The 20,000-nt window shown below is 35.1% G+C and overlaps 1 protein-coding gene across 1 annotated transcript in view; it reads right to left on the reverse strand.

Annotated features, from left to right (window-relative positions):
• Positions 1-20,000, reverse strand: part of ITFG1 (integrin alpha FG-GAP repeat containing 1) — a 262,992-nt gene that overhangs the window by 125,194 nt on the left and 117,798 nt on the right. The window contains exons 9-10 of the mRNA XM_036832521.1: positions 16,230-16,324; positions 13,820-13,992 (exon numbers count right to left, since the gene is read on the reverse strand). Coding sequence (XP_036688416.1) covers positions 13,820-13,992; positions 16,230-16,324 — 268 coding nt within the window. The remainder of the gene's footprint in view (positions 1-13,819; positions 13,993-16,229; positions 16,325-20,000) is intronic.

Consider the following 20,000-nt stretch of genomic DNA (forward strand, 5'->3'; position numbering starts at 1 on the left):
TATTCACATTGTTGTACAATCATCACTACTATCTAGCTCCAGAACACTTTTCATCTTCAGAAACTAAAACTCTGTACTCATTAAACACTGTCTCCTCATTCCCCTCTTCCCCCAGCTCCTGGTAATCACCATTCTAATTTTTGTCTTTATGAATTTGACTACTCTAGGTACTTCGTATAAGTGGAATCATACAGTATTTTTCCTTTTGTGACTGGCTTATTTCACTTAGCATAGTGTCCTCAAGGTTCATTCATATGGTAATGTGTCAAAATTTCCTTCCTTTTTAAGGCTGAATAATATTCCATTGTATGTATAAATCACATTTTAAACTCCTTTCGCCTGTTGATGAGCACACGGGTTGCTTCCTTCTTGGCTACTGTGCATAAAGCTGCTATGAACATGGTGAACATATATCTGTAGGAGTCCCTGCTTTCAATTCTTTTTTTTTTTTTAAATTTTATTTATTTATTTATTTATTTGGCTGTGTTGGGTCTTCGTTTCTGTGCGAGGGCTTTCTCTAGTTGCGGCGAGCGGGGGCCACTCTTCATCGCGGTGTGCGGGCCTCTCACTGTCGCAGCCTCTCTTGTTGCGGAGCACAGGCTCCAGATGCGCAGGCTCAGTAGTTGTGGCTCACGGGCCTAGTCGCTCCGCGGCATGTGGGATCTTCCCAGACCAAGGCTCGAACCCGTGTCCCCTGCATTGGCAGGCAGATTCTCAACCACTGCGCCACCAGGGAAGCCCCCTGCTTTCAATTCTTTCGGTTATATATCCAGAAGTGGAATTACCGGATCATATGGTAACTCTATTTTTAATTTTCTGAGGAACAACCATACTGGTTTCTTTAGCAGTTGCACCATTTTACATTCCCACCAGAAACACACAAGAGTTTCAATTTCTCCACATCCTCACCAAAATCTGTTAATTTCTTTTATTAAAAAAAATAGGTATTCTAACTGGTGAGAAGAGGCATCTTATTATGATTTTGATTTACATTCCCTTAATGTACCTTTTCAGGTGTTTATTGGTCATTTGTATATCTTCTTTGGAGGAACGTATATCCAAGTCCTATTTTTTGTTTGTTTTTTTTGGAAGGGTGAGGATGGTGGCTGTTGCTGACTTGTAGGAATTCTTTATATAGTGTGGATATTAACCCCTTAACAGATACATGACTTGCAAATAAATATCTAATCCCATTCCATGGGCTGCCTTCTCACTCTGTTGATAGCATCCTTTAAAGCATAAAAATTTTTCATTTTGATGTAGTTTCATTTGTCTATTTTTGCTTTTGTTGCCTGTGCTTTTGGTGTCATAACCAAGAAATCATTGCCAAATCCCATGTTGTGAAAATTTCCCCCTATGTTTTCTTCTAAGTGTTTTATAGTTTTAGATCTTATGTTTAGGTCTTTGACATATTTTGAGTTAATTTTTGTATATAGTGTGAGGCAAAGGGCCAATTTCATTTTTTTGTATGCAGATATTCAGTTTTCCCAACACCATTTACTGAAAAAAGGGTCCTTTCCCTATTGAATAGTCTTGGCACCTCTGTCAAAAATCATTTGACCATATATGCCAGGGTTTATTTTTAAGCTTTCTATTCTATTGTATTGTCTGTCTTTATACCAGTACCACACTGTTTTGATTACTATAGTTTTTAGTAAATTTTGAAATCAGGAAGTCTGAGACCTCCAACATTGTTTTTTCAAGATTGTTTTAGCTATTCCACTAGGCTATAAAAACATAGCATTTAAAGCTCATCTATCATCTCTGATATGTCGTCTTTTGTGTTCAGTTCATTCTGTGGCAACCTCAGTTGCTCATCTGTAAAATTGTGTAACAGCTTACTGGGATAGTAGTGAGGATTAAATATGAAATATCATATTTAAAACTCTGAGCAAAACACCAGGATACATCAGCAGTGCTCAGTAAATATCAGCAATTATAATGTACCAATATACACCCTGTGACAGAATAATGCCCACATCCTAATCCATAGGACTTATGAATATCTTAGCTTATAAGCAAAAGGAACTTTTCAAAAGTGATCAACTTAAGAATCTTGAGGTATGGAGATTATCCTGTGTTTTATGTGATTATCTGGGTGGGCCCAATGTAATTCACAAGGGTCCTTATGAGAGGGAGGAAGGAGGTCAAAGTTAGTGTCAGAAGGTGATAGGACAGAAGCAGAGGTGAAAAAAAGGCGATGGGTGCAGAGTCAGCAGATCTGTTGATGTGGGCCTCAGCAGAACAAGGATAGCTTCTAGAAGCTGAAAGAGTTAAAGAATAAATTCTCTACTGGAGCCTCCAGAAGGAACCAACCCTGCCAACAGCTTGGTTTTAGCTTCATAAGACTCATACAGAAATTCTGACCTCTAGAACTGTTGCAAAATAAATGTGCATTGTTCAGCCATTAAATCTGTGATAATTTGTTACAGTAGCAATAGAAAACTAATACATATTTTAGTGCAGGAAGTGGTGTAGTGCTGTAACAAATATCTAAGTATATGGAAGTGACTTTGAAATTAGGTAACCAGTGGAGGCTGGAACAATTTTGAGAAGCATGATAGAAAAAGCCTAAACTGCTTTGAACAGACTGCTGTTTGTAGAAATATGGATGTTAAAGACTGAAGGCTCAGAAGAATGATCAAAAAAATCTATACCTTCACAGAGTATACCTAAATCATCATAAACAGATTGTTGGTGGAAAAGTGGAGGTTAAAAGCTCTGCTGGTAAGGGCTCAAAAAGAGGAGGAACTTATTATTGGAAACTGGTGGAAAGAGGATCCTTGTTATAAAGTGGCGGAAAGCTTATCTGACTTGTGTCCAACAATTATATTGAAAACAGAATTGTAAGTGATGAATGTAGACCTTCAACTGAAGAGATTCTGAAGAAAACTTTTGAAGGTAAAACTTGGTTTCACTGTTTATAAAAAGTGTGACAGGTAGGAAATACATTGAGGGAAGGACTGGTAATCAAAAAGAAACCAGAACTTGATGATTTGGGAAATTATCAGCCTATGCAGGTTGAAAAAAGATACAAAAATTAAGAGATTCGGTCAGGAAAACATGTTCAGGAGAAAATGTCAAGGACATGCATGGACAATATTTTGTTAATGTCTTGAAAGGATCAAAAAATCAAAGTACTCCATCACAGATCTCCCTGAAGAGATTAGGTCTGTGACTCATGTATCCCTTTAGCCATCTCAGAAGCCAAAAATGGAGATGGGTTTATCCAAGAAAGATTTGTAGAGAAGCCTCTTGTCTGATGGAGAGAATTCCTCAGACACATGCAGGAGACTCACCAAGATTTTGAGAACGCTATATTAGCATAAATACTGCCAGCTTGGATGGAAAGGAACAGAGAGAGGATGAAATGAAAGAAGGCTGTTATACTCTCAAAATTCTAGAGGCAGGAAAGAGGTTGATGAATTACTCAGTTGCAAACATGTACTATCCTTTAGGAAAAAAGGATGAGCCACGGGCCGTTGGATGGAGCTGAGGGCCACAGAGGATTAGACTCAGGCCTTGAAACCAAAAGTAGTATGTCTGGTTGGATTCTATAATTGCTTGAGACCAGTAACTCCTTTTTTCCTTTAGTTTTCTCCCTTTTTGAATGGCAATACCTATAATTATTATCCCATGCTTGTCCCACCACTGTATTCTGGAAGCAAATAACTTCTTTTCTAGTTTCACAGATTCATAAACGAAGAGTAATTTTGCCCTAATATCAATTATTCTGATAGCCTTACATGTGCCTAATTTAGATAATTTACACGATGAGATTATGGGGCTTTTGAGCTGATGAGACTTAAAATGACATTCTGGACTTGAGCTGATGCACTAACGGATTGAGACTTTCAGGGATGTTGAGATGGACTGAGTGTATTTTGCATGCAGTATGAAGCTGAATCTTTAGGAACTCAGAGGGTCTCAGATCATGGTAAGCTTAGTAATCGCCCCACAAGGAAGACCACAATATTCCTTATAAAAGAGAAGTAGAAGAATGGGAGCAAGGGAGAAGATGTAACAATGGAAGCAGAGATCAGAAAAGAGAAAAGATTGTGATGGTTAATTTTATCTGTCAACTTCACTGGGCCATGGGGTGCCCAAACATTTGGTTAAACATTATTCTGGGTGTGTCTTTGAGGGTGTTTCTGGGTGAGACTAACATTCAAATTGGTAGAATTCCTAAAGCAGATTACCTTCCCTAATGTGGGTGGGTCTCATCCCATCAATTAAAGACATGAATAGAACAAAAAGGCTGAGTAAGAGGGAACTCTATCTGTCACTGAGTTGGGACATGTTCTTTTTTGGCTTTGGGACTTGGACTGAAACACTGACTTTTCTTGGGTTTTGAGCCGGCTAGAATTTGGAGTGGAACTTATACTATCGACTTTCCTGGTTCAGACGTGGACTGGAGCTACACACGGGCTCTCCTGGGTCTTCAGCCTGCTAACTGCAGATCACAGGACTTCTGAGCCTCCATAATCATGCGAGCAAATTCCTTAAAAAAATCCCAATCCCTCCTCCTCCCCTCTCTCAATTTCTATCTGTCCATCTCCTATTGGTTCTGTTTCTCTGGAGAACCCTGAATAATACAATGATGCTACACTGTTGGCTTTGACAATGGAGGAAGGGGCCATGAGCCAAGGAAAGTTGGCAGCCTTGAGAAGTCGGAAAACGCAAGGGAAGAGATTTTTAGCTACAGCCTCCAGAAAGAACCAGCACTGCTAGTACTTTGATTTTAGCCCAGTGAAACTGATTTCAGACTTCTGACCTCCAGCATTGTGACAGAATAAATTTGTGTTTTTATGAGATACTATGTCTGTGGTAATACACTAATACACAGTCCACTGTCATTCTTGATACTCTTCTACAACATTGTGCTAGTCACCACTTGAAGCTTGAATAAATAAAATGTGGTATATCCATACTTGGAAGATTATTTAGTAAAACGAGGTATTTATACATGCTACCTCACAGGTAAGCCTTGAAAACACTATGTTAAGTGAAAGAAATCAGTCATTACGGACCAAAAATTATATAATTCCATTTATCTATAAAAAGATATATCTTGCTACCACAGACCTATTATATTTTTTGTTTTGTTTTGTTTCTTTTAATTCATGTGTAACGATATTGAAAACAGTGACCCATTGTAGCATTTAATCTCTCAGCTTTAGGGAGAAAAGGCTGCAAACTGAGTATCAGGAAAGACTTGGGATATTTTAAGTTACTTCCTGAAATCAACAGAAGAAAACTTTTTGCTGATACCTTTTAATTTTCCTTTTTCATTTTCCTTTGGAAGCTGTTGTGGTACAAAATTAACAGGAATAAAATAGCCATCAGTCCTTTCTCTGACAATCTGTGTGGTCTATTAATGGTAGGAGATCACGTAGCTGTCATAGATCTTTTGGAACTAAAGTTGACATTCATGTTGTTGACAGTGTAGTTTAAATGTTTCTTAATAAGGTAAACTTTGGAGAGAAGGAGAAGGAATAGTATTTCATGTAATCACACAAGAAACTTGCAGAATAGGTATATTCATCCTTATTTTACAGATTTATAGATATATAGACAGGCTAAATACCTTGCTGAAGGAAACAGAGCTACTAAGTGGCAGCACTGGCATTTGAACTGAAGACTAAAGTCCATGCTCTCTCTCTCATTTTTTTTTTTTCCTATCCTAAGCTGCACTTAGAAATAAACTTTTCTTTTAACCTCATGTGATATACAATGTAGTGGAAGAAACATGGGTTTCGCAATGCACCCTAACTCAAATACCTTTTGGGATAAATGCTGTCAAAAATTGGAAAAAAAAAAAAAAAAAAAAGGCCGTCAGCATTATGGTGGATTGAGATGCTCCCTTTGTTCTACCCTTCAACTTAAAACCAGTAAAACGTCCACAATTCAACAAAGGTGCCTCTGCCCAACACACCAGGACTCCAGAGAATTCTGCACATCTGTACATCTAAAGGTGGGTGGACTAGGACACAGAGGAGGCGAGAAAGGGGGACAGTGAAGGGAGGAGCTACAACCCTAGTGCCCTGGACCCCTGGCCGCAGCAGCTGAGCCCACAGCCCCAGAAAACCCAGTAGCAGCAGGGGAGGTAACACATATGACTCTGGCCTCGCCTCCTGGCTACTGTGGTGCTATCGCCCAGAGGTAACTGGGCAGCAGTGGCAAAAGGTCTAGGATCCCGTCCCTCCAGCTGCAGAAGTGCCCACAACTCTGGCCCCCTACCCTCTGCCTGCAGGGCTGGCGCCCATGAACCAGAAAACAATGGACACAGAAGGGATGCCCATGACCCTGGCTCCCTCCTACCCTTTCCCTCTCCCTGTGGTGATGGAGCTCATGACTCAAGAGATCCCAGACAAGGCAGAGGCACAAAAGCACCCACCACATATGGAATATATAAAAAACAAACAAAAGACCCAAATAAATGGTCAAACCAAACCAAACAAAAATGTAGCTACAAAGAATAGAGTAGTGGTTACCAAAGGGGAAGGAGCGAGGAGGGAGGAAGGCGACATGGGTAAAGGGGATCAAGTGTATGGTGACAAATGGAAACTAAATTTTTGGTAGTGAGTACACTGTAGTATACACAGAAACAGAAATTTAATGTTGTACACAAGAACCTTGTACAATGTTATAAACCAATGATACCTCAATAAAAAATATTGAAAAAGAAAACTCACTTGTGTTTTATTTCTCTTTTCATTAATATACCTGATTGCAAGTACATACATAACAGAGAGGTCTGAATCTAAGTTTTACCCTATTCATGGAGAGGCATTTTCAATTCTGTCAGCCTGGGAAATTGATTCCATACTCCCAGTTTCTACCACCAGTAGTTTAATTTATACAGCTGGTAAGAATTACAAAAACTGAAGTTCAAAATCTTCCATGTTACTGCTCTTCTGAAGGAACTCTGTTACTGCTACTTAGAGGTGATAAAACTTTGTGGCTATTATTCTAGGAAGGAAGGATTAAAATGAAATAAAATGGATTAAGTATATATTCCAGAATGCTTTTTCCTGTTCCAGCACCTCCCCACCAATTACAAAAGTTAACTGTATATGCTGATGATTCAAAAGTTAAAAAGCTAACTTTGCTTTATATTAGTATAATTTTATATAAAGCCAAAGTTAGCAATGTACTCATCAATTATATAGACAACGCTTATTGGAATTTATCTTGGTAGTCACAGTGTATAAAGTAATGAAATTTATCAACATAGTTTGTCTGGAAAGACTAGCATACACTCATATAAACTTAGAATCCTATACTCTGCAAATTAGCAGGTAGGCTGGAGGAAAATAAAGAAATTTTCAGACCTGCAAGGTCTTAGAAAGAGGCTGCAGACTCTCCCTGATAGAATTACTTGACTCTATCCAGAAAAATAATAGATGAATCAAAGAATGAATGGAAGACAGGGGTGTTCAATGGTGATCAAAGAAACTAGTAAACTTTGTAGCCAAGTGTAAATAATTGTCACAACAAAATGTGAAAATAAATACATAAATAGATAAATCCTAGATGATATCAACATGGTGATGATATTACTGAATGAGGAGGGGCTGGGTAGGGGAAAGAGAATTTTAACGTATGCTAAAAATCTTGTCTTAAGGACTGTTTTGTCTCTAGTAGTTCACTAAAACAATGAAGTTTAAATATATGTACTAAACATTTAACTGTAACAACCACAACAGAAATGAAATTTATGATATACAAACCATCTTAGGAACTACAAAAGGAAGAAAAATTTGAATGATCAAACAGAAGGCAGAAAAATGAGAAAAAATGATGAATACAAACATAAAATGGCAAGAATAAATCAAAGCATGTGTGACCACATAATAATATTACTAATAATTAAAATAATAGACACTACATAGAACTTATGCTGTGCCATGCAGTGTTGTGAGTCCTTGTTGCATTGCTGTCTTAGGGTTTGAGTCTATAATTTTATTGTTCATTCTTAAGGTTATTGCATTGCAAATACCTATCAAAATACGTACCTATCAAAATATGTGGTTTGAAGTTAAGTACATAGAAAAGAGTCTTAAAAACACTTATTAGAAACTAAGAAAATGGGAAAATTCTATTAAGTATTCAATGAAATAAAAACAAAAACAAAAATAAATCTAAAGAAAGCAAAAAAGGGAAGGAGTTAAATATAGAATCAGAAATAAAATATCTGTGAAAAAATCCATCTTACTGAAAATAAAAGTAATTTTTTAAACGAATATAACAACAAAAACACAGACATTAATGAAATAATAAAACAGACCAGCCCTAAGGCTGATGAATTAAATACAAAAGGCAAATAACATTACAAACACCTATGGATTCAAAGGAAATGTAAAAATTACAGAAGAATGCAACATCATGCCAATAAACTCAGAGTGCAGGAGTAATTATTAATAGATTGATTAAAATTGATTGCTAATAGAGTAAATAATATTTAATATATATCCTTTTGGAATTAACAGAAACTGCCAGTGTTTTAACTTACCATCTACATAATTTTTTCCCTCACAACTAATTAGTGGATCCTTTTTCATTTTAGTATGGGACAAAACATTTTAATACGGAATTCGTTAGGGCAGAAGAATAGGCAACCTTATTGTAGAGAAAACATGAGCTTTACAAATTCCAACTACTGAAGCTGAAGTTGGTTTGTGAGTGAAGGTTAGTCAACATAGCAGTATGAGTTCTTCCATGATGAAACAGTATGAGTTCTTCAATGATGAGTCATCCAGGATAAGATTTCAAACACATTTTATCATTTTTTACTCTGTCACATCATACTGGGCTAATTTAGTATTCTCCCTCATTTGAGGTATAGAAGCTACTGAATAAGACAGTATAATCAGAAATAGTTTAAAATGAAAGTAAAGCCTGATTAAGATATTCTATATTGTAAAAACTGATTTAAAAAATCACATATTGAAAGCTTCTGGAGGCTTTATAATAATTTGCTTAGGAGGAAGTAATACATTTTATTAAACCCAGAAGTGATGTGAATATGATTCTTGAATTCAGTACCCTTATTAATTTTGAAAAACAAACATTTTACAAAAACCTTACTCTACCCCATGTATAATTCTATAAAAACAAAAATATTAAAATATTCTTCAGTCTTCAATAAGCTGTGAATGCATATAACTTCCCTACCCAGAGTTATTACTCATTAACTAAGGATTAGTTAATGATTTAGACCATAAGACTTAGTGATGTATGTTGTAATGTCAGAAACAGGCTATTCTCCCTAGTAACATTTGAATAGATGGCAATTATGTGGCGTAGCCTACCAAGATTTATTTTGCAAACTACCACTAAACATTCCCCGGCAGAATAGGCATGGAATGTTTTTTCTTTTATTGTAAATTAGGAAGTCTGTTACATTTTCACATTCATGGAAAAGATGGTGATTAACTTCATTTAAAAAAGATTATGGTGAATCATTTGAAGTACAAAACATAAAATTAGTAAGATATTTGATCTAATTTAAAATGATATGAAACCCTTTGTTACAGTTCATAATAAAAATGAAAAACAACAGTGACTTGAAATGTACACGTGGATACAGGCATCTGTACTATCAATCTCCTTGCCCACTAAAGCAGAACATCTGAAACATAATGTAACCTTTCCTTGGTAACTCAGGGTATCAGTGTGAACCTAAATTATTTTATAAAGCTGAGGGTGAAGATGAAAATGCAGATTATACTGAATGGGTAATTAGCTAATAGCTGCAAAAGTCCCCAGTAATTCCTTTTTGACAAAGTTCCAGATCCCGACTTGCTTCTGGTCATCTTCCATCGTTTCATATTGGTAGCCTGAATGTATACCACCAACACATCCAAATTATACCTCTGGTTTCCAAATTACTAACATAAGAGGCCATGTGCTTGCCTATAATCAATCTCCTCTGACAGCAAGACTCAGAAAACTTATGGATTTTATTCATTTGTCCTTAGCTTGGTCCTTCTTTCTCTTGTCAGAGGGACTTTTACTATCTGCCCAAATCATCATTTCTAACCTCTGCTAAAAATGTGTTATTTTTGGTTATATAATACTTCCTTCTAAATTTTTTTCTTACAGGGAAAGAAAAAGGATTCAGATTCTGTGAACTTAGAGTGCTGACTGCAACTGTGTGATCCTGGACAAGTAGTCTGACTTATCTGAGACTGTTTCCATACTTACAAAGTAAAGATAATACCACCCCATAGAAATTATTGTGAAGCAATATGCATGATAATCACTTTATAAACTAAAGCCCTTTACTTCCTGGCATTAACTGACAAGGAATATATTGCATTTGGCCATTTATTGATTTACTCGCCATTTAACAGATTTTGGGAGTTCTCACAGTTGATACTCAGAATCTGCTCCTTTGCTGCTAAAATCCTTTGTTTAAAAAAAATTTTTTGTTTTAGTACTTTTAGATTTGGATTCTCTATAAATCCCCGCTAGAAGCTGAGGTTTTGCTTACAATTTCATCCACTTTCAATTTATTAATAACAATACAACTTTTCTTAAATATATTAACATTCTGATTAATATGCAATAGTAAGAACAAAGACTAAAAGTCACTCTCTTATATCTTCAGTTAAATGCTTAAAATAAGGAATGAATATGCACTGTATGTGCTTGACAAAATGATAAATAAACCATTAACACAACTTCTAGACTACAGTACCAGTGTTAAAGAAACATGCATTTATTCTGAGCAAATTACAATCTATGTTAGTTTTGAATTTTAAAAAATCATACAATATGGTTTAGAATATTAATTTAAATATGGTTTATCAAATTTTCCTATAGAAACCTAATAGTCACTCTAAATTAGTATTTAATTTTACCTATGACATTAATATATCTAGGGGAATATTTAGAGGAATGTTTTTTCTAACATATGCATAAAATAAAATTTCTAATATACCACATATTGGGCAAAAATAAAATTAAACTTTTCATTTTTGTGTACTAGTTTTTCTAGTAACTCTGGCTAATTAAGAAATAATAGTGATTAGAAATCCATAAGGACAAGAGTTTAATTAGATAAATGGTTCTCAAATATTCTTTGCTATAATTTATCCTCCAGTTCCTTTTAAAAAAGTTTTTCAGTTCTATACTAAAGACTTAGGACATAAAATATCTTTTCAGTGTTATTTTACACATGAAATTAAAAAATTCTAAAAACAGAATTATTATTAGCTTAAGAGTACACTATTGGAATAATGTCATTCTAAGTTTGCCTTTCTTCTTTCAAAAAAATAAAAATTCAGACAATTAAGACAACATGACTACACACAGAAGATGAGAGTAAACACAGGGCAACTGAGTAGTAATGGGACAGCCAAGGGAGAAAAACATGGCTTTCAGTCAGTGGTGGCACAGATGTAAAATGGCTGACCTCAGACCATGTTATTTTGTTTAGAGTCACTCGCTGCCTCTATAAATGTCATTTATAGAGATCTTTTTCATGTAACATGATTTTAAAGGTTAACTTTCAACAATTAGACCTTTAGCATAAAATAAAAAACAAGCAGAAAGCCAAAGAGCAACTCTCCTCTGAAAACAAAAAAACACAAGTTAACAAGTCACGGCTTCAGAACTTTTCATGAAACACATATTGTGGATTTTATTCTTAACTGCGTAGTTAATCTCTACCTGATTTTCAAAACCTGAAGAAAAAAAGGAGACAGAATTCTCCAGGTAGCAACCCTTGAAATTATAAACTGTAACCCTGTACTACTTCTTAGCAATACAGCAGTCTTGAAATCAGTTAAAAATTATAAAAAGCTTTTCAACAAAAGTGAACAGTAGAAAAGGATTATAATGTATACTATGTCTTATTTTCCTTCTTCTTTGTTTCAAAGAAAATATTATGCTGAATTCTCCTAGACAGACATCTCTCAAGTATAGGGCTACTTCTCATCTAGTGACTTAGTGAACACTGAGATGCACTGAAATCTATCCTTCAATTCTCATCTATCCCAAAAGAACAAAAAAGAAACCCTGGGTTTTAAACAGTTGCTTTTATAAAAGCATCAAGAGTCTAGAATTAGCTGTTGATATCATCGTTATTACTGAATGGTAAAGGTAAGTTAAATACTTGATGGCTTGAAGAAGAATATGTTGATAAAGAAATTTTATGACAAAACTATAAATTGTATGTTTTTCTAAGAATAAGTAATCACACTTAAATGAATTTAAGATGTAATTTCTTATTCTTTTGAATAGGGTAAATGTTCAAATTAAAGCAATTTTTACATTTCTTTGTTTTTACGTGCCACTTTAAAAGGTATAAAAATCACATTCAACTCAGAGATTTCTTTTGGTTACATAAGATCTGCTTCATACACATAAGTTATGAGTGTACATACTACTCTGTATTACAGATCATGATGCTCATATCCCTAGAAAATTTTGTAAACACAACTCAGAGTGATTATAATTTCAAATCAAGGCCCTTAGAAAAGTTTAAGTATAGACATTTTATAATTTCTATAAATATTTAGGGGCACTCACTAATAATGTATGGTTTTCTAAAAATCACATTTCTAGATAACATTGTTTGATGTTAAAATCAACAACAGTCTGATTTTTTTTCCAGGAAAGCTATATTGCATCATGAACCTGGTAGTAAATGTGGAGCTGAATCATCACTAATTCCAGAGCCAACAAATGAATTAATGGTCAGAAGAAAAATTATGGATAGATATGATGTAGGAGGCAAGAAAGAATAAGGGGCAAGAAATACAACTAATTGTAATACGAAGAATATAATAAAGCATTAAAATTTGGGAAGAGTCATATTTATGGAATCTGTCAAGATCAGGGTAATTGTGAATTTAACTATACTGGTTTAGCTACTGGTACCTCTACCTAAGGAAAAAAAAGTAGCAACAACATTCAAAATCATTGATAGAGGGCTTCCCTGGTGGCGCAGTGGTTGAGAATCTGCCTGTCAATGCAGGGGACACGGGTTCGAGCCCTGGTTTGGGAAGATCCCACATGCCGTGGAGCAACTAGGCCCGTGAGCCACAACTACTGAGTCTGCGCGTCTGGAGCCTGTGCTCCGCAACAAGAGAGGCCGCGACAGTGAGAGGCCCGCGCACCGCGATGAAGAGTGGCCCCCGCTCGCCGCAACTAGAGAAAGCCCTTGCACAGAAACGAAGACCCAACACAGCCAAAAATAAATAAATTAATTAATTTTAAAAAATCATTGATAATGCAATAAATATACTCAAAAATTTTGTATTTACAAATATTATCAATAGTCATGTCAAAATTCTCAACACCATTACAAAACAAGCAACAGTAAGGCAACATTCACTGATAGTAAAGTCAGCATGTGCTAAGTATCTTGCTAATTGCCTCATTTTTTATTTTTACCTCATGTAATTTCCACTACAACTCCATGACAGAGGTGCAGTTACTACTCTCAGTTTACAGATGAGGAGTTTAGGTAATCTGCTCAAGGTCACACAGGTGCTAAGTGGCTGGAATGAGAGCAAAGCCTAGGCTCAACTCTTAACCTCCATGGTCTTCAGACTCAAAATGTAACTGAGTCATTTACTTATAAAAATTTTGACCTTTTAAAGATCAAGTTTTGTTGAATGAAAAATAAGCCTTTTATTGTTCTATACAACAGAAAAAGAACAGGTATTCTAAGCAGTTGGGAGAAGTTCAGAGCTCATAGCGTTCCTTATTTAAGGAACTGTACCATATTTAGGTGTTATTCAGCTACAAAGTATCATAGTGAAAATATTTCGCAAATATTTCTCATTTGACTTAATTTCCATACCTTCCAGATGTATTCTTCAGTATGGCAAGAGCATCTGGATAACCATCCATGTTGTAGTCTCCAATATGAAGGGTAATTGGAATTGGTATTTCAGTTGGTCGTTGTTCATGCACAAATGGCACAAAGCCCCAGAGTGTGCCCTTATTGCTAAAATCCTGTAGGACAGGAACCCACTGTGAATTAAGAGAAAAAAAATCAGATTTTATAGTTATTTCAGAAAAAAATTCACCATTTGTAAAACAAATGATCCACGAAAAGTCCTCAAGGTAAGCATCACCTTATTTAAGTTCTTTATCACTACAAAATGGTAGGGTACTATAATTTACTTTGATAAATAGGTAACTTACACACTGGAAAAAAAATCGTCTCCTTTAAAATTTATCACTAGTCATCCTTCCTTGAACTAGCACATAGAGCCTTAGAAGGTTTTTCACAGAACCACAAAATCTTAGGATTGAACTGATGTTGATAATCATATACTTGAATTGCCATTTTAAAATGTGTTGAGTGAAATACAACCTCAAATGAATATTTAAAAAATTATAATATCATGTAATACTGATCCTTTCGGAGGACCAGCTCAGGAAGAATTAGAACATGACAGTCTCCCTTGTTCTCTTGCTTTGCCTCCTATACATGATGATGACTTTAGTCATCATTCTCAGAGACAAGCAGCTCTGAGGCTTGCCAAACAATACTAGTCCTGACAAGCTCCGCCTGCCCCAGAGAATGAGCTCTGTCACCAAAACAGCTGGAAGCTACATTTTAAATAAATTCTTTATCTCTATATTGATTATAATGAAGAGAACACAGAGAATAGGATCATTTCAAAATGAGCTTTTGGAAATCCCTTTTTCTTCTGAATGCCCCAATCTTTACTTTTAATAACCTAATACAAACTAAAAATATGAAGAGTGGAAATCATCACATTAAAATTATAGATGTGCCCGTAATTAGCTAAGAGCACGGATACTGGCACATAACCTGGAGATGTCCAAACAGAAGCAGGTGCAGCTGGCTTGAAATGACAGGAGGCCAAACATGCCTACAGATGTTTTCTTCCTTGTAAGCAGGTGACTCATATATATAGCTCCAAGCCAGACTACATAAAAAGTGGCCTCTTGAAAAGGGTTTAGGACATAGGATATCCCAAACATTTTCTATGTTATCGAAAGAAAGCATAGTTTGCCAAGGAAAAAGAAAAAAAAAGTGGCTTAACTACAAAGACAAATTTACAGAAAACGAGCTGTTTTAAAAAACTGGTCTGCATCTTTAATAAATTTTTCAATCTTTCTTAAAGCAAAAGAGTATTGTATAGCATCAAAAGGTTTTAATGTTTCATGTGACTTTGAAAAAAATTGCTGGTCTTGTTTTGGAAGAGGATGAGAAATTTCACAAAATGCCAAGTTTTCACAAGTTTCTGAAGAGGTTGATAGTTTATTAATGAGGATAAAGTATTTCTGTTAAGGTAAATGTATTAAGGTCTAAGAAGTAAAAGATTTTTCATTAATATGACATCCTTAACAGTCAAAAAAGAACTGTGACATTTATCTATCCAGAGAGAGCTGACTGTGTAATTTGAAAATATTCTTACAGTAGTCTGTCACTTGAAGACAGGCTAATAATTACTAGGTTTACTTACAGCTATGAACCAACGATGAAGTGTTACTTGACCTAATATTTTCAGTGATTCAGAACTTTAAAAAAGTTCAAGGTAATAAAGGTTATGGGTGTAAGAGTTAAATGCTTTTAGAATGCTGACTGGAGGAAGATTTGTTTTCTTTAGTGTCTTAGTATAAAAAGTGATACTTCCTACCCATAAGGGCTAAAAAAATCAAAATATAATTCTATCATTTATTACTCCAAAATAGAAAATATAACTTATTAATTCTACTACTATATTACTGGTTTCCATTCAGGTGCTGTCAATATGGAAAAAGTCTCAATGTCATAACCTATCATTCCCACATTAATCCTCTGCTGTGATTAACAGATTCTAAATTATTTACCTACAAGCTACAGGTATAAAGTCGGCACGAGAGAATGAAACAGATTAAGATATCAAAAATAAAAACAAGATTAGCCTTGAAAATAGGTATGATGTTCTTCTACATAACCCTTTATTATAGCTATAGTGTGTCTTACCATATTCCCAGCATATAAAAGGCTAACAGATCATTTAATTACAGGATCAAGAGTGGGTTTTCTTAACCAGAAATGATTATGCCACTACTTTTTTCTCTCAATAAACCAATAAAAATAGATTTAAATGCATTTCATTAAGTTAAAATGAGGAAGTAAATTTATTTTTTGTTTTTCTCTTTTCTGATTCTTCAGATACTTTTTCTAACCTCTGAAAACTTTTTCCAAGAACATAACTCTATTTACACTAAGAAACAAGTAGATATACCTGCTTTGTTCTGGATCTTGCTAAGTAAATGGTACTTTTCTGGCAGTTTTTATCTTCACAGCCTGGCAATAAGTGATCCATGTTTCCATCTCCATCTGCCAAGAGAAACAGCCACAAAATAGTGTTGTTGTATAGCAGATTAAATTTCTTATTTGCTTAAACTCTGCATCAGTCTAGATAAACTGAGGAATCTGAGGCATGGCTTTGGAGTGAATGTGATTCAATTAAAAAAATTATTCTGGCCCTTACTGTCTATTACCTGGACCATGTCTTGTTTTAAATTGCTCACTCTTCTGTGGTTAAATATTTATCCAATGGTGGAAAAACTCCTCATTTCAGGCTTTGATGTTAAAATCATCAATTAAAAAAATGTAGCTTTTGACCTATTTACATAATTATCATCACTGCCACAGGAGAAAAATAAGCATGCAACAGTAACCCATTATTATGTGGCTTATTTTAAATGTCTTTACAGATAATTTATCTTTACACATACTTTTAAGTCTCTTTTATACAGCATAAACGTCAATTCAAGAGTTATAAAGCTTTCAGTAACTTAGATTGTAAAAAGCACCAATACATTTTTATCAATAAAGAGGCAAATGAAGGGAATACAGATGTCATTTCCAACTGACTGGTTTTTAAACAGCTGCACAATGTTCTGCAAAGACCTCTAGAGATGAGGTTACTGATGAACCTGGAGTCATTTCCTCTAGTGCTCCTTCCTATCTACTGTCCCCTACCTGATGAAGTTTACAGATTTTGACTTCCTAGAGCTAAATCTCTATGGGGACATTCGCACAATGGAGTAGTCATGTAGCTTTTAAATTTAGGGCCTAATTTTGTGTTGCTTTAATCACTGATTTATTTGCAATGGCTTAATGTATCATTTAATGTGTGCCTGAGGTAGTACCTTCACTTGGAAGGATATATAAGGTTTAACAACAAAAAAACTCCTTCCTTGCATAGGTTTAAATATTAAGAGAGATGTATAACTATAACAAGCCTATCAAGTCTCCAATAATGTATTCACAAGGAAAAAAAATTTTTTTCAGGCTGTGTGGGATGAAAATCTAGCCAATGGAAGGTGACCTCAGCATGGAAAAGTAAAAGGCACAGCATAGTGAAAAATGAATTTCTTTCATTTAATTTCATAGTTTAATTACTTATGATCCTCACGGTTAATATTCTTTGTGATGACGAAAGCTTAGTTAGAGGAGTATAACATTAAATAAAATAGTTGAATTAATAATGGAGAGTACAGAGAATACACGTAATATGACAGTATATACATTTGGACTACTGTAAAAAGTTGAGAGAGAGAGAAACAGGCAACCCTAGGCAGGAATACTTGGAAAGGAGAAGGCTTTCCAAGGGCATAAACATATATCATAGTTTAAAAAAAAAAAAAAAAGGAGCTAGCCAAGTAAGAATTAAATGCAAAATGTGATTTATAAACAGACTCTAGTAATATCATAGACTTCATTAAAAGCCAAACCATTTTACTGCAATTAATGTGGGACTAATCAGAAGAGCAATTACTAAGTCTCTGCCCTTCATTTTTACCACAATGGCAAAATACTCAGATTAGATTTTGATTTACACTTTTCTTTTCTCCTAGTTTATCTTTCTTCCGAGTAGTTTCCTATTTCCCACAATTATTTTGACCATGACGTGGCTGATATTTAATGCTGGCAAATAACCTTCTGTTAAACATATAACTAACTCATGTCACAACATCATAATCATGCCTTTTAGTAGGAATTATCAGTAATATTTCATAGATATGGTCACAGAAATCTAGAACTCTATCAGAGAATGTGCTCCTTGTGCTGACTCTGAATGCTGTCTTTTGATGTTTAGGGTAAGTGACAGAAAAGCTTTCTGAGAGCCCAACTTCACGCGCAAAGGAAATTTTCTCTCTTAAAGGCAACAAACTTTTAAATCTTACATGTTTCACTTTTCTGCATGTTTTTTAAAAAAACTGTTTATTTGGAAATAAACTTAAAATTGCAATAATAAACACAGTAAAAGAATTCTTGTAAACGCTTTAACCAGATTGACCTATTAACATTTTACCCCATTTATTTGACCTGTGAAATCAGTTTTTTTCTGAACCATAATTATATACATTATAGCCCTTTACCCCTAAATACTTGAGTGTGTTATTTCCTAGGAATAGAGATATTCTCTTAACCACAGTACAACTATCAATTCACACAGATACTTTTATCTATTGTACTGTATCTATATTCTAATTTTGTCCATTGACGTAATAATGTCATTTGTAGCAGTTTTGCCCCTCTAACACAGGATCCAGTCTAGGAGTAGGAATTACATTTAGTCATTATTTTTAGCCTTCTTTAATCTAGAATATTTTGTTTTTTAAAAAAATTTTTATAGGTTCTTTCTTTTAAATTTATCTATTTATTTATTTATTTATTTTTCTTTATTTTTGGCTGCATTGGGTCTTCGTTGCTGTGCGCGGGCTTTCTCTAGTTGCAGCGATTGGGGCTACTCTTCGTAGCGGTGCGCGAGCTTCTCATTGCGGTGGCTTCTCTTGTTGTGGAGCATGGGCTCTAGGCGCGCAGGCTTCAGTAGTTGTGGCACGCAGGCTCAGTAGTTGTGGCTCGTGGGCTCTAGAGAGCAGGATCAGCAGTTGTGGCACACAGGCTTAGTTGCTCTGTGGCATGTGGGATCTTCCTGGACCAGGGCTCGAACCAGTGGTCCCCTGCATTGGCAGGTGGAATCTTAACCACTGTGCCACCAGGGAAGTCCCTAGAGTATTTTCATAGCCTTTGTCTTTTACAATCTGCGTATCTTTTTTTTTTTTTTTTTTAACCTCAGACTACAGGAATCTTTTACTTTTTCAATAAGTTATTGTGCCTAGGGAAGGAAGTAGTTTCAGAAAAATCAGTTTCACATGAGTCAGAGGCACAAGGCTAGGAACTAGTAATAAGCAAATTCTCTGAAAAACAATGTGACTAAGAGGAATGTCATGCTGACAGAGGTATCAGTCTGTGAACTTGGCACACATTCCTTAAAGAAGTCCCAGGAATTATTAACTTCGGACTGCATTCTCCTCAGGACTTCAGCACATTATATATCTCGAGTTTTTTTAAAGGCTAAAATTCCTTCTCAAAGGCTCAACAGAATCTGTAACAGAAGGAATGGCATTTTCATTAACTCATTTCATAAAATGCAGTATAAAATTTGGCCTTTTGAATGGCGGACCAGTAGAGACTAAAGTACACACTAAACACGTTAATTTCCATCTGATGTTAACCTTAGCCAAATTTCAAAAGAAATTCTTTTCTAAAGCAGATAATTTTAATGAGATAGATTTAATGAGTCAAACTGATTTTCTGAAAAATGTTAGTTTTAAAATCAAGAGAACACTAAAATAAAGTTGTCTTCATAAAAATGGATTATAATGAATTTTGGTATAATAATTTTTCTCTTTTTAATTAAGCAGAGGACAAAGAAGAAGATATACATGAGAAAGGGTCACATTTATATTATGTTTCCTCTTAAACATTCATAACATTTTCAGTCTCATGAAATTAACTGACCTGTGGTATTGTTTAAGCAAATTACAGCTCATTGTTCTGGCCCCATATTACCCATCAACTTTGTAAACCACAATTTCTCTAATGCAGTGATTCTCAAAGTGTGGCTCCCAGTCCCACAGCCTCAGCATCACCTGGGAACTTGTTAGAAATGTCGATTCTTATGCCTCTGTCCAGATCTAATGAATCAGAACCTCTAAGG

Source organism: Balaenoptera musculus, chromosome 19 (genome assembly GCF_009873245.2).
Source record: "Balaenoptera musculus isolate JJ_BM4_2016_0621 chromosome 19, mBalMus1.pri.v3, whole genome shotgun sequence".
Classification (NCBI taxonomy): Eukaryota; Metazoa; Chordata; class Mammalia; order Artiodactyla; family Balaenopteridae; genus Balaenoptera; species Balaenoptera musculus.